Genomic DNA, 14,104 nt, shown 5'->3' on the forward strand with positions numbered 1-14,104 from the left:
AAATTACTTTTATAAACAATTTTGCAACTGCAATATCCAGCACAAACTCAACAGTAGCTAAACACCAAAAGAGTCTTGAACACATGAAGGAAAATGAACAGAAATGTCACACCATATAATCAGACCTAAAGGAGCTCCAGATATTAATGTTAACAGAACCCAGATTTTAAAATCAGAATGAATCCATCACACAGATGGTATCCCATATAATAAAAGCCTAATATGCAAATTTTTCCCTTGGTGGTCGACTGGGAGTTCGACCGCTCATTATGACGTGCGCTGACCACCAGGGGGCATTGTGGAACATGGCAGGTGTCGGCAATGTGGCACTGGCAGTGGATGGAAGAGGAGGCACTGCCGGTCCCAATGGGCCCCTACAAGAACAGAACCACGGCAGTATGGTGGAGCAAGTGAGTGGGTGGCACCAGGCCAAGGTGGGCACGAATGGGGGCCCATCAGCAACCAACAGTGCCTCCTCTGCCATCTGCTGGCAGACGGCGACCAGTGGTGGTGGTGGGATGCGGGGCTGCTGCCTGACTCCCAGGCGCTGAGGGAGCTGGGCGGGGGGGTCTGGTCCCAATTGATCGCCCTGCAGACTGGATGGTGGAGCAAGTGAGGGGGGTGGTGCCAGGTCAAGGCAGGGCACCAGGCAGGGCTGCAGGGCTGTGAGGATGGGGGCGTGAGCTGGGGCCTGATCTCCACAGGCCACCCCAAGGGACCCCACCCATGCACGAATTTGTGCACAGGGCCTCTAGTTTCTGTTCATAAAAATCACCTTTAACAAATTACATTAGGAGGGTGATCATAAGAGACATGAGAAGTAAGGCAAATGTCTGGAGGTGCTTTGTCCATATGTCCTGTTCCTGGACTGAAGGAGGCAGCCTTACAGGCCTTGAGGTAAGATGGTCATGGGCGAGGAGAGGGAAAAGGCCACTAATGGGAATGGAGAAGGGGGAATTGAGATGGAGATTCTCAGAGCCCGTGCTCTGCCTTTAGATGATGTATCCAGAGAGGGATCCCAGTGTCTGGGCCTTTCTCTGGATACAATTCAGGATTATTGATCCAGAGCTTCAAAGCTTGAAGGGTTCTTCAGGACTTGAAGAATAAGACAGGGTATCATTAAATTAGAGAAATACAAGAGTTACAAGATGATTTTGGAATTAGAACTATTGAGAAGATAGTAGTTTGGGTATCCCTCAACATTCAGGACCACCCATAGAACTATAAGCTTTAGTTATCTGAGTATCATCATTGCCTACTTGACTATGAGTTCCATGATATCTGGAGTGATGTCTCTCTTACTATGGTTTTCCTGGTATTAAGCAGATTTAGATGTTAATGAAATTGAACTGTATTGAAATAACCTATGTGAAGTCACTCAAGTCAGTGAATAGGGTGGTATTCAATTCAACATTTATTAAAAACAGCTAATACTTACATAATACTAATATACACAAAGCACTGTAGACTTTTTCATATATTAACTTTGAAGACCCATTATAATCTTACTAGGGGCCCAGTGCATGAAATTCATGCACAGGTAGGGTTCCTAGCAGTTGCCAGCTGCTGGCCGGGGCCTCCCTTTCCCAGGATGCCTGCTGCCACTGCCAACCGGGGTGGGGCCAGCCGGGGGAGGGGTCGAGGGTGGTTGGACAGACAACCCCGCCCCCTTGGTTGAACTCCCAGTCGAACTCCCGGTCGAGGGACAATTTGCATATTAGGCTTTTATTATATAGGATTCCATAGGTCTTTTAGGATTCTCATTTTACAGATAAGAAAACTGAAGCACAGAAAGGCTAAGTAATTTTCCTGGGTTTACATGACTAGTAATGGGGTGGAGGGGTTGTATTTGAAGGCAGGTGGTCAGGCCCTACAGCCCAAGATACTAACTACCACTTCCCAATTCAATGGAAAAATATTAAGGATTCCACCCTAGATTTCTTCTTGCTAGATGATTCCACTATACTAGACTGTCCTCTTTTCTAGAATGCAATTAGTTCACCTAGAACTGTGTCTTGACTCTGAATTTTCTTTTTGCAAAAGGCTCATCTTACATATTTGTTTTTTAAAAATATATTTTATTGATTTTTTACAGAGAGGAAGAGAGAGGGATAGAGAGTTAGAAACATCAATGAGAGAGAAACATCGATCAGCTGCCTCCTGCATACTCCCTATTGGGTATGTGCCCGCAACCAAGGTACATGCCCTTGACCAGAATCAAACTTGGGACCTTTGAGTCCACAGGCCGATGCTCTATCCACTGAGCCAAACCAGTTAGGGCCATATTTATTTTTTTAAATAACTATTTACTTAGAAGGCTAAGCATTGTACATATATTTAAAGCATATAAGAGTGTTGATGTGCTGGATCAAAGTGTGCTGTTACCCAAATGAGTTACTTTTTAGTGCAAATAAGTCAGTTCCATCTTATCCAATAGTGGCAAAACCAACTAAACTGATAATATTTTCTCCATGAAGTTTTAGTTGAAACATGTTTGATTGACTAAATTAATTTTTTGAAAGGACCTCAGATTTTTCTAATTTAAATTTGCTGCATTTTGCAATTAGGGGACACAATGTTTGCAATAACATGTAGTTTACTCTGCCATTTTGTAAATGGTCTAGTGACTTTTGAACCACTTGTCTCAGTCAAGAATCCACTGCCTAGAGTGGGTATTTTCCTGTTTGAAGGCCATTAGTATGTTTGTCAGAATAATAACTGTATTTTCTACACATACATATTTTTAAAGACATTAGTTTGTTATGTTAGCATGCCAATTTCAGGTATCAAATATATGCTTCATATCTGTGATTTGATCAAATCAATATGTATAAAACCTTTTATTATCAATTTTATTTAGACATCAATATTCTTTTTAGCCAGATTTGTTATCTACTTAAGGTCAATACAGAGCATAAAGAGAATTTCCACAGAATTAAACCATCATTTACTCAAATTTAAATTGAATGATGTTTACTAAGATATTATAGTATTTGAAAAAATTGCATGTTTTAAGCAATGTACAGTGAACCCAGTTGAAGAAATCTCTCCACGTTATTAAAAATACTGATACAAAAGGAAAGGAAAGCATTTTAGTCAATTGAGAAATGTATTCCCTGTGGGGTGAGATATTTCGTAGTGAAAATGTTGTTATGAGGTGGACAGAGGTCAAAAGCAATGCAATCTGTGAACTCAATTCACCCATGTTCCAGCTAATATTGAACAAGTGAAGGCTTTCATGGACGTATCATTTCTTATCCCCCATTGCAGTTCCTAAAATCATGAATGCTTTAATTGCACTTAAAAAAACAAAATTAAGTGAAGCATTACTAATTACTTAATTTAAGTCAAAATTAAGTCAGGCATTTGCTGGATGATTTTATGGCTTTCTTGAAGCACTGTGAATATTCCACAGAAAAAGTACCTGCATTATAATAAACAGTGATTACCATACCCTATATCTTCCATTCAGCCTCCAGATCCACACTCCTTCCTTCTCCATGGATACAATGGGGACCCAACCTATAAGAACCACAGCAACACGTTCGCTTGCTCCATGACTTGCTATTGGGTTGGCCGTTTGGGTGCCCCTGCAGATGAAAGGAAGAAAGGGGAGTTGCCTCAGGATGATCCTGTCTCTGGAAAGATGGCACAGTTTTCCTCAAAACACATGATTTTCTCCTTGTAACTTCCAGTACCTTTCTCTCCACTCTTCCCTTTGATCCTGGGGGTGGCCACATCTCTGCTGATATCAGCCCCAATGTGCTGCCCTGTCTCTTGAAATTTCCCTGTACCCTGAACACCTCTTTTCTATAGTCTTTTCATGAAACATATACCTCTCTCCCAGTGAATTAGCTCAATTTGAGTGTGCCATCAGATTCTACTGGAGGCCCTGGTTTATAAAATTAACATAAGAAAATATATTTTAAGCTCTCCAATGTAATAAAATACATTTAGAAGTTGTTATCTAATTCTTCTGAGAATCAAGAATGTATAACCTCCCTTTTGCTTCTAAATAGTTTAAAACATTTTAAGTAGATTAACCAAAGAACTTACTAAATCCCTCTTTTATCTGTTACTGGACAAGAAAAATGACTTGATATAAACCTCTGACTTAGAAGACTGTCCTTCATTTTTTCTTGAGCACCTATTATGTACCAGGCACTCAGCTAAGCCATGGAGATGCAACGATTGATAAGAAACAGTCCCTGCCTCCAAGGATCTCAGATGGATAAGCTGATAATTATAGCGCCATTTGGCAAGTATGATGATGAATAAGAGAAAGAGCATTATAAAAACTCAGTCTGGAAATACAAGTGAAAGTTTCTTGTTGGATTAGATTTTTTTTTTTTTAAGATGGAAGAAATTGAATCTTTTTATGGCCTAGACTAGGGAAGGAGCAAATTCCAGGAAGAGATGCCAGAGTAAGAACAAAATTAAGAGTGCATCTTTTTGGGGGAAAAAAAAGAAATAAATAAGAGATACCTTTTGTTTACTTGGATGATGGAAGGCAGAGTATTTTAACTTATTAAAATCAGTTCAAGTACAGCAATCCAGGACTGTATCTCAACCTCAGAATTTATTATCTCTCAGCCATCTGTGACCAACAGTCCCTGCGGAACTGTTCCAAATGTATTCTCCAACGTCAAATCTATGAGAGAAACAAAAAACTGGCACCTTTCAGTAGGTGAACATCTGGATTCATTTTGAACAGGTAAGAACCATGTACCTGATATTTTAAATTTTAATGACCACAAGGACCAATGTGGGATCACATTCTATTGTAATAAAGTAGAAAGATTTAAGTAGGTAAGCTGGAAGAATGCTGACTGGTTAGAACACCAAAGGCCCACAAAATGGCAGAATACAATTTTGAAGATTTACTAGTAAAACAGCAGGCTCTGGGGGAAAAGTGTTCAACTTAGGGTTCACAGTCCCCAATTTTGTTTAAATGGAAACAGTCATTTCAAAAACTTTCTTGAAAATGCTATTTAGGAGAAACCAAGATGGCGGCATAGGTAAACACCAGAAATTGCTGCCTCCCACAACAAATTCAAAAATACAACTAAAAGACAAAACGGACATCATCCAGAACTATAGGAAGGCTGGCTGAGTAGAAATTCCACAACTAGAAGGAAAGAGAAAAGCACACTGAGACTCAGAGGAGCTGCAGAAGTAAAGTGCAGAGGTATGGAGACGCACAAGCAAGGGCTGGCAACTGAGGACGCGGTTGTCTTTTTGAATCGGGAGGGAGCCACAAGCCCCCGACTGCTCTGAACTCCAGTTCCGGATGAGTCTCTGGGGACGTAGACTCATACGGGGAGTAACTGGACGGTCTGGCAGCGGGCAGAACTCGGAAACTCAAGGGCAGCTTTCTCTCAAAGGTGCTTGCAGCACTGAGATTCGGGGCCCCTTAGGGCAGGGCTGAGGATCAGCCATAGCTGCTTGCTCCGCCCTGTTGATCCCCTGAGACCCCACCCCACCCAAGCTGTGCACAGAGGCTTTTGCATATGAATGCCCTGAAAATTACCTAACAAACTGCAGCTGGGCCAGACAGACCCAGAACGTCCAAGAGAAGGCCCAAGGCCCCACAGCAGCTTGCATTGCTTCACAGCTGGGCCTCATCTGGGCACCTCCAACCCTCAAACAAAGAAGGAATCTGCAGATCTCTTCGTAGATCCTGCTGGGTAGCCTCAGGCAGAAGCTAAATTAGCACCTCCTTAGACCCAAGAGCCAGTGTACCCAGTGGTCAGAGTGGGACCATCCAGATTACAACTCCTCAGATCCATAAGGGTCACACTCAGGGGGCAGACTCAGTGAGCACCAAAGCCCCACTGAAGCAAGTCTTGCCCCAGAAGGGTGTCTTCAGCACAGAAATTCTCCCACTGTAGACACAGCTGATTCTCACAGCCAATAGGCCTGGAGGTCAATTCCTCTCAGTGATACCTACAACAATCAAGGCTTAACTACAAGAAGACTGTGCACAAAGCCCACAAAGGGGTGCACCAAGAGTGTCCACCTCAGGTAATTGGGGAGGCTGAGCCACTGGGCCCTATAGGACACCTAGCACACAAAGCCGCTCTACCAACACAGGGAAGCATAAAAAATGCAGAGACAAAGAAACAGGACACAAATGACAGAAATGGAGGAAAGCTAACTACTGGATATAGAGTTCAAAACCACACTTTTAAGGTTTTTCAAGAACTTTCTAGAAACCGCCGATAAATGTAGTGAGACCCTCAAGAAATCTAGTGAGAACCTCAAGGTTATGATAAAGGACCAACTAGAAATTAAGCATACACTGACTGAAATAAAGGATATTATGTAGAGTTCTAATAGCAGACTAGAGGATCGCAAGAATCAAGTCAAAGATTTGAAATATGAAGAAGCAAAAAACACCCAACCGGAAAAGAAAACTGAAAAAAGAATCCAAAAATACGAAGATAGCGTAAGGAGCCTCTGGGACAGCTTCAAGTGCACCAACATCCGAATTATGGGGGTGCCAGAAGAAGAGAGTGAGCAAGATATTGAAAACCTATTTGAAGAAATAATGACAGAAAACTCCCCCTACCTGGTGAAAGAAATAGACTTACAAGTCCAGGAAACGCAGAGAACCCCAAACAAAAGGAATCCAAAGAGGACCACACCAAGACACATCATAATTAAAATGCCAAGAGCAAAAGACAAAGAGAAAATCTTAAAAGCAGCAAGAGAAAGACAGTCAGTTACCTACAAGGGATACCCATACGACTGTCAGCTGATTTCTCAACAGAAACTGTGCAGGCCAGAAGAGAGTGGCAAGAAATATTCAAAGTGATGAATACCAACAACCTACAACCAAGATTACTTCATCCAGCAAAGCTATCATTCAGAATTGAAGGTCAGATAAAGAGCTTCACAGATAAGAAAAAGCTAAAGGAGTTCATCACCACCAAACCAGTATTATATGAAATGCTGAAAGGTATCCTTTAAGAAGAGGAAGAAGAAGAAAAAGGTAAGATACAAATTATGAACAACAAATACACATCTATCAACAAGTGAATCAAAAAATCAAGTGAATAAATAATCTGATGAACAGAATAAACTGGTGATTATAATAGAATCAGGGGCATAGAAATGGAGTGGACTGACTATTCTTTGGGGGGAAAGCGGTGTGGGGGATGCGGGAAGAGACTGGACAATAATCGTGCACCTATGGATGAGGACAGTGGGGGGGGGGGTAAGGGCAGAAGGTGGGGTGGGAACCGGGTGGAGGGGAGCTATGGGGGGAAAAAAGAGGAACAACTGTAATAATCTTAACAATAAAGATTTAATTAAAAAAATAAAATAAAATTGCAAAAAAAGAAAAGAAAAGAAAATACTATTTAAAAAGGAATGTCTGCAAGTTAGAAAATGTGCATATGATATGGGGGACAACAGGGTGGATTAGACCTCATTTTCAGAGAGCAAAATATTATTATAGAAAAATTATTAATTTCAGCCTCCCTGAGATCAAGGAACTTGCAGCATGAGGAGTTATCAGAAGCACTGGGCTGAATCTCCTGGCAGCAGGCCTGAGCTGGGACATCTACCCAAATGTCCACTTTTCCACGGGCCTTTAGTGTTTCCTCCCAACCCACAATAGGGATCAGTGCAGAATGACATGTGTGTCTAATGTTTCAACCTCCTTTCTAATAAATAGTCATGGCTGTACTCTACCTTCCATTCACCCTTCAGATCTACTCTTTTGAAAAACTAATTTATTTTTTATTTGCTCACTTATTTATTTTTAATTTTTATTAAATTTGTTGGGGTAACATTGATGAGTAAAATTATATAGGTTTCAAGTGTAAAGTTCTATGATACATCATCTGTATATTGCATGAGTACCTTAATTATCTATGCTAATAAAAGGGTAATATGCTAATTAGACCAGATGTCCTTCTGGACAAAGCCACAGTGGCAGGGGCCGAGGCAGAGGCAGTTAGGGGCAATCAGGCTGGCAGGAAAGAGAAGTTAGGAGGATCAGGCCCGCAGGGGAGAGCAGTTAGGGGTGACCAGGCTGGCAGAGGAGTAGCGGTTAGGGGCGATCAGGCCAGCAGGGGAGAGTGATTAGGGGCAATCAGGTAGGCAGGTAGAGAGGTTAGGGGTGATCAGGCAGGCAGGCAGGTGAGTGGTTAGGAGCCAGCGGTCCTGGATGCAAGACGGATCCTGGATTGGAGAGGGTTCAGGTCGGGCTGAAGGATCCCCCCTATACACGAATTTTGTGCACCGGGCCTGTAGATAGTTATAAAAGGGATGGAAGAAAGAGGTCCATCTGCCCAAGCCACAGAGCTGAAGCAAAGCAGGCCTCTAAGCTGCTCCCTCCGGAAGTGCACCAGAGACTGACTGTGTCCCTTCTCCCAAAGTCTAATGTTGAAACCTAATCTCCAATGGGATGGCATTTAGAGGTAATACTTTTGGGAGGTGATTAGGTCATGAGGGTGGAACCACATGAATGAGATTGATGCCCTTTTAGGAAGAGACTCCAGAGAACTCTTGCTCCCTCTGCCATGTGAGGACACAGAGAGAGAAAGGATGTTTATGAACGCAAAAATAGGCCCTCACCAGAATCTGTAAGTGCCTTGATCATGGACTTTCAGCCTCCAGAACTGTGAGAAATAAATGTCTAATTCTTTTTTTTAACCCTCACCTGAGGATATGCTTATTGGTTTTTAGAGAGAGAAAAAAACATTGATGTGAGATAGGAAACATTAATCAGTTGCCCTGACAGGGGATCAAACCTGCAACCTTGGTATGTGCCCTGACCAGGAATCAAACCCCAAAACGTTTTGGTGTATAGGAAGATGATCCAACCATTGAGCTACCCACCAGGACATGTCTATTCTTTATAAGCCACCCAGTTTATAGTATTCTGGAATAGCAGCCCAAACTCTTACAGAGTGCCGTGACTCCTTGAGGTCACCCACACAGGAGGGCTGGGGATTAAGATATAGGGGAGGATAGATTTCAACAAGATTCAGTAGCAGGTCCAGAGTGAATGGGTCCCCTATCAGAAGGTACTGCTACTGTGGCACCTGATGATCAAGGGCAGAAGCAGGCCAGCAAAGGATGCTCCTGTGGTCACTTCTGGCTTTGCCATCAAACGCTGAGAACATCCTCATTCCCTCACAAATGCACTGGGATTATCTGCATATTTAGCTTTGTATGACTTTCTGTACAATTCATTAGTGGGAATTTATAAAAGGGCTCTTATTAAGTAAAGTGTATGACATTTTTAAGGTCTATAATTTACATAACTATAACCAAAATCCATTCAAGAGAAGTATACCTCAGAGGGAAGGCAGGAGAGGGTGGATGGGAAGAGATCAACCAGTGAACTTGTATGCATATATGCATAACCCATGGACACAGACAATGGGGTGGTGCTGTCAACACATTAGTGCAGTACTATTGTAGATCATTTCAAAGCCATTACTGCATTCAAAAGTAATAGTCTTTCATAGTATAATAAGTTAGCCACATGTGACATTTTATTTATTGAGCAACCACTATGAATTGATACTGTGCTCTGCGGTTATAAGTATGAATAAGATAAAAACTCTACAATCAAAGTGTGTATGATTAGGGTTACCAGATTTAGAAAAAAAATGCCCAATTACGTATCAATTCCCGATACACAATTTTTGATACAAGTATGTCCCAAATATTTCATGGGATATATTTATACTTTAAAAAAAAAATCATAGTTCATCAGAAATTCAAATAGTACTGGTACACCAGTATTTTATCTGGCAAGCCAATTATGACAAAATAGAAGAGTAATAAAAGTGATTATTTATTGTAATAAATATAAGCAGTTGTATTAGTGCTATAAAACAGGAACTTAACCATGTTACACAAGTTGAGAGGTGGGAGATCCGAGAATTCATTAAAGAATTGTTTCTAAACTGGGTCTCAAGAAAGAAAATCAGATTTAGACAGATGATAATCACTGATGTTCCAGAAAGGAGGGAAAGTATGAGTAAAAATGAATGGGGACGAAAGCACCAAAAATATCCTGGTATTGTAGTTCACTTTGATTGGCCAAGAAATTTATATTGGGAGATATGTAGAAAGGAGTACCATCAACAGCATATGTAGAAGTTACAAATTATAGAGTGTGAAGAAAAGGCTGCATTACAGTTTTAGGATAATAATTAGAAATTCTAGGATACAGTAGTTCAATAATTTGTTCTAAATTGGTGATATTTCTGCCAGGAAGAAAAAAATAATTACTATAGCAAGAGTAATGGCTCCCTCTACTGTTTGAAAGTAGAAAAATTCTCAATTGGTATCAAGAAAAATGTCATGATTTAGAGACTGGACATTTCATTATAAAATATCGGGCAATATTGGCAATATCATGGGACATCTTCATTCAATCTAAATAGTTTTTTCCTGTATACTACAATTCATAAACTTCTCAGTGACAAAAGTTTGGGGATTCACTTAAAGACATTAAATAAAAATAGTCAATTGCTTAAAGAAAACTCACCAAAGTTCTTTCATCCTCACCACGGTTGTCTTCCTACATAATCTGACTTAAAATGAGAGCAGACAGTAAATCTGGGATTAAATACGTGCTCTAAGTGGGGCATAAATAAGACTCTGTGAGCTTGTGAAATACTGTTTCTATCCCAAACCCTCTAAAGCACATGTGACATCAGAGGGGCTGCCAATTTGCACTTGCGACAATTGCCCTCAAGTGAGTCAGGGAAGTGCTTCTCCCAGGTGCATCTTCCTAATAAACTAACACTCTTCAGCTACCAACGTGTTGCAGTGACTCCTGATTATCCTCAAGTAATTAGCACCACCTGTTTAACAAACGTGAATAGCTCCCCACTGTCTACTAGATCAACTCCAAACCTCTCACTCTGGCAGGAATTCGGGCTTTCCTGCGGGTCTTCCCATCCAATCACACCCCCATCCAAGGCCCCATCCGGCGAGGCTTCTCTCTCATGCAGCCCCACTCTGCCTGGCCTCTCCCTGCAGAACCATTACTCTTGCAGGCAAGTGTGACATCTGCTCTGTTTTGAGGCTTAAGTCTCCACATCTACTCTACTGACCTCAACAGCCGCCTGTGGGCTTAACTCTCCAAATGCTACATGTGCCCCACATTTCAGACTTGCTCCTGAATGCCATGCAGTATTCACTGGTTTCTGATCAACTTATAGGCCAACATATGTGTTGGCTTCTCTGGCACAATATATGTCTGATTAGTTCACCTGAAACACTAAAGCACTAGAAATGCCAAATAAAAATTAGTAAATGTCCTTTTTAATACATCAAAGACAATAACTTTTTAAAAAGAAGACAAACAGGATATTATCCAAAATTTTTAAACAATTACAAATGCCAGGCATATTTGACACAGAACCAAACAGTACTGCAGTTATTAGAAAATAAACGTACTTGCTACAGCAGAAGCTCCCAGAATATTCAAATTTTAAGGCTATTGTGATCACTTTTTTGACATAAAACTTTTGTCTGCGATGATGTCTCTGCTGTCATGAGCTAGAACATCAAGCTGTTCTGATAATGTCTAGTATATTCAGGACCGATTTTCAGCCAAAGCCCCACATAGGGCATGAAATGTGGAATATATCCAATTACAATTTTCTACTTGCTTTGAAATGACCAAACTGTCTTGAATTACGCACTCTTATCTAGTTTACAAGCATCAATTTGACGAGGAGGCACCCATTATCCATTAATTAAATAAACAAATGAACCCAAACAGACAAGTACAAAGTGTGCACTTTATCTAATAAGGTTACACACAAGTTGTAGTAGTTTTCTATTACTGCAAAACCAATTACTACACACTTAGTGGCTTTCAGCAATACCTATGTGTTATCTCGCAGCTGGGGAGACCAGAAATCTGGGGAGACATGCCTGGGTTCTCTGCTTAGGGCTGAAATGAAGGTGTTAGCTGGCTCCTCTGCTTTCTGAAGGATTTAGAAGAATTTATTCATGCTGTTGGCAGGATTCAGTTCCTTTCACTTGTAGGACTGAGGTCCCCATTTCTTTTTTTAAATATACTTTTTATTGATTTCAGAGAGGAAGGAAGAGAGAGAAAGAGATAGAAACATCAATGATGAGAGAATCATTGATTGGCTGCCTCCTGCACGTCCCCTACTGGGGTGTAGGGGGGTGGGGAGGGGATCGAGCCCACAACCCGGGCATGTGCCCTTGGCTGAAATCAAACCTGGGACCCTTTAGTCTGCAGGCCGATGCTTTATCCACTGAGCCAAACCAGCAAGGGCTCTTTTTAAAAGAAATATATTTTTATTGATTTCAGAGAGGAAGGAAGAGGGGGAGAGAGAGAGAGAGAGAGAGAGAGAGAGAGGAAACATCCATGATGAGAGAGGATCATGGATCGGCTGCCTCCTGCAAGTCCCCCACTGGGGATCGTACCTACAACCAGGGCATGTGCCTTTGACTGGAATTGAACCTGGGACCTTTCATTTTGCATACTGATGCTCTAGCCACTGAGCCAAACTAGCTAGGGCACGAGGTCCCCATTTCCTTGATGGATGTCAGCTGAGAGCCACTCTTAGCTCCAGGAGGTTACCTGGATGCCTTGGCATGTGGTCCCCTCCTTCTTCAAAAGCATCATTAGTACATGGCATGTCCCTCAAGCTTTGGATCACTGACTGCTTTTTCTTCCACAACCAGTGATGGCGAACCTATGACACGCGTGTCAGAGGTGTCATGCGAACTCATTTTTTTGGTTGATTTTTCTTTGTTAAATGGCATTTAAATATATAAAATAAATATCAAAAATATAAGTCTTTGTTTTACTATGGTTGCAAATATCAAAAAATTTCTATATGTGACACGGCACCAGAGTTAAGTTAGGGTTTTTCAAAATGCTGACACTCCGAGCTCAAAAGGTTCCCCATCACTGCACTAGACAGTGAAAACTCTACTTTCAAAGAATTTGTGAGATTAGAGCAGTGGTTCTCAACCTGCTGGCCCTTTAAATACAGTTCCTCATGTTGTGACCCAACCATAAAATTATTTTCATTGCTACTTCATAACTGTAATGTTGCTACTGTTATGAATCATAATGTAAATATCTGATATGCAGAATGGTCTTAGGCGACCCCTGTGAAAGGGTCGTTCGACCGCCAAAGGGGTCGTGACCCACAGGTTGAGAACCGCTGGATTAGAGGATCAACCTTTTGCCTTATCCTATACTAGGGGCCCTGTGCATGAAGATTCGTGCACTGGGGGTAGGTCCCTCAGCCTGACCTGCACCCTCTCCAATCTGGGACCCCTTGGGGAATGTTGGCAGGATTCCGTTCCTGCTGACCTCAAAAGCCGCCTGTGGACTTAACTCTCCAAATGCTACATGTGCCCCACGTTTCAGACTTGCTCCTGAATGCCATGTAGTATTTACTGGTTTCTGATCAACTTATAGGCCAACATATGTGTTGGCTTCTCTGGCACAATATATGTCTGATTAGTTCACCTGAAACACTAAAGCACTAGAAATGCCAAATAAAAATTAGTAAATATCCCTTTTAATACATCAAAGATAATAGGGATCCTGTGGGATTGGGCCTAAACCAGCAGTCGGACATCCTGCTCACAATTCGGGACTGCTGGCTCCTAACTGCTCACCTGCCTGCCTGCCTGATTACCCCTAACCACTCTGCCTGCCGGCCTGCTCACCCCAAAATGCCCTCCCTTGCCAGCCTTCTCACCACCAACTGCCCCCACCTGCTGGCCAGCTCACCCCCAACTGTCCCCCCCACTGGCCTGCTCACCCCCAAATGTCCCCCCGCCAGCCTGATCACCCCCAACTGCCCTCTACTGCCAGCCTGCTTGCCCCCAACTGCCCCCCTGCCAGTTTGCTCACCCCCAACTCCCCCCCCCCCCACCGGCCAGAGCACGCCCAATTGCTCCCCTCTCATGGTCTGATCTCCGCTTACCGGGCATGTCTCCCCGGATGTCTGGTCCTGCCCAGCTTCGAGACAACACATAGTAATTGCTGGAATACACGCAAGCGTGTAAGAAAGTGTTTTCGAAGTACTAAAAAAACTACTACAACTTGTGTGGAACCTCCCCTTCCCGA

At 42.2% G+C, this 14,104-nt stretch overlaps 1 protein-coding gene across 1 annotated transcript in view; it reads left to right on the forward strand.

Moving 5' to 3' along the window:
• The first annotated feature begins 305 nt into the window (after positions 1-305).
• The window catches only part of LOC102419615 (cyclin-Y-like protein 1), an 82,436-nt gene continuing 68,637 nt past the window's right edge, over positions 306-14,104 (forward strand). The window contains exon 1 of the mRNA XM_023758062.1: positions 306-410. Coding sequence (XP_023613830.1) covers positions 306-410 — 105 coding nt within the window. The remainder of the gene's footprint in view (positions 411-14,104) is intronic.

The sequence above is a fragment of the Myotis lucifugus genome, unplaced genomic scaffold (genome assembly GCF_000147115.1).
Source record: "Myotis lucifugus unplaced genomic scaffold, Myoluc2.0 scaffold_121, whole genome shotgun sequence".
NCBI lineage: Eukaryota > Metazoa > Chordata > Mammalia > Chiroptera > Vespertilionidae > Myotis > Myotis lucifugus.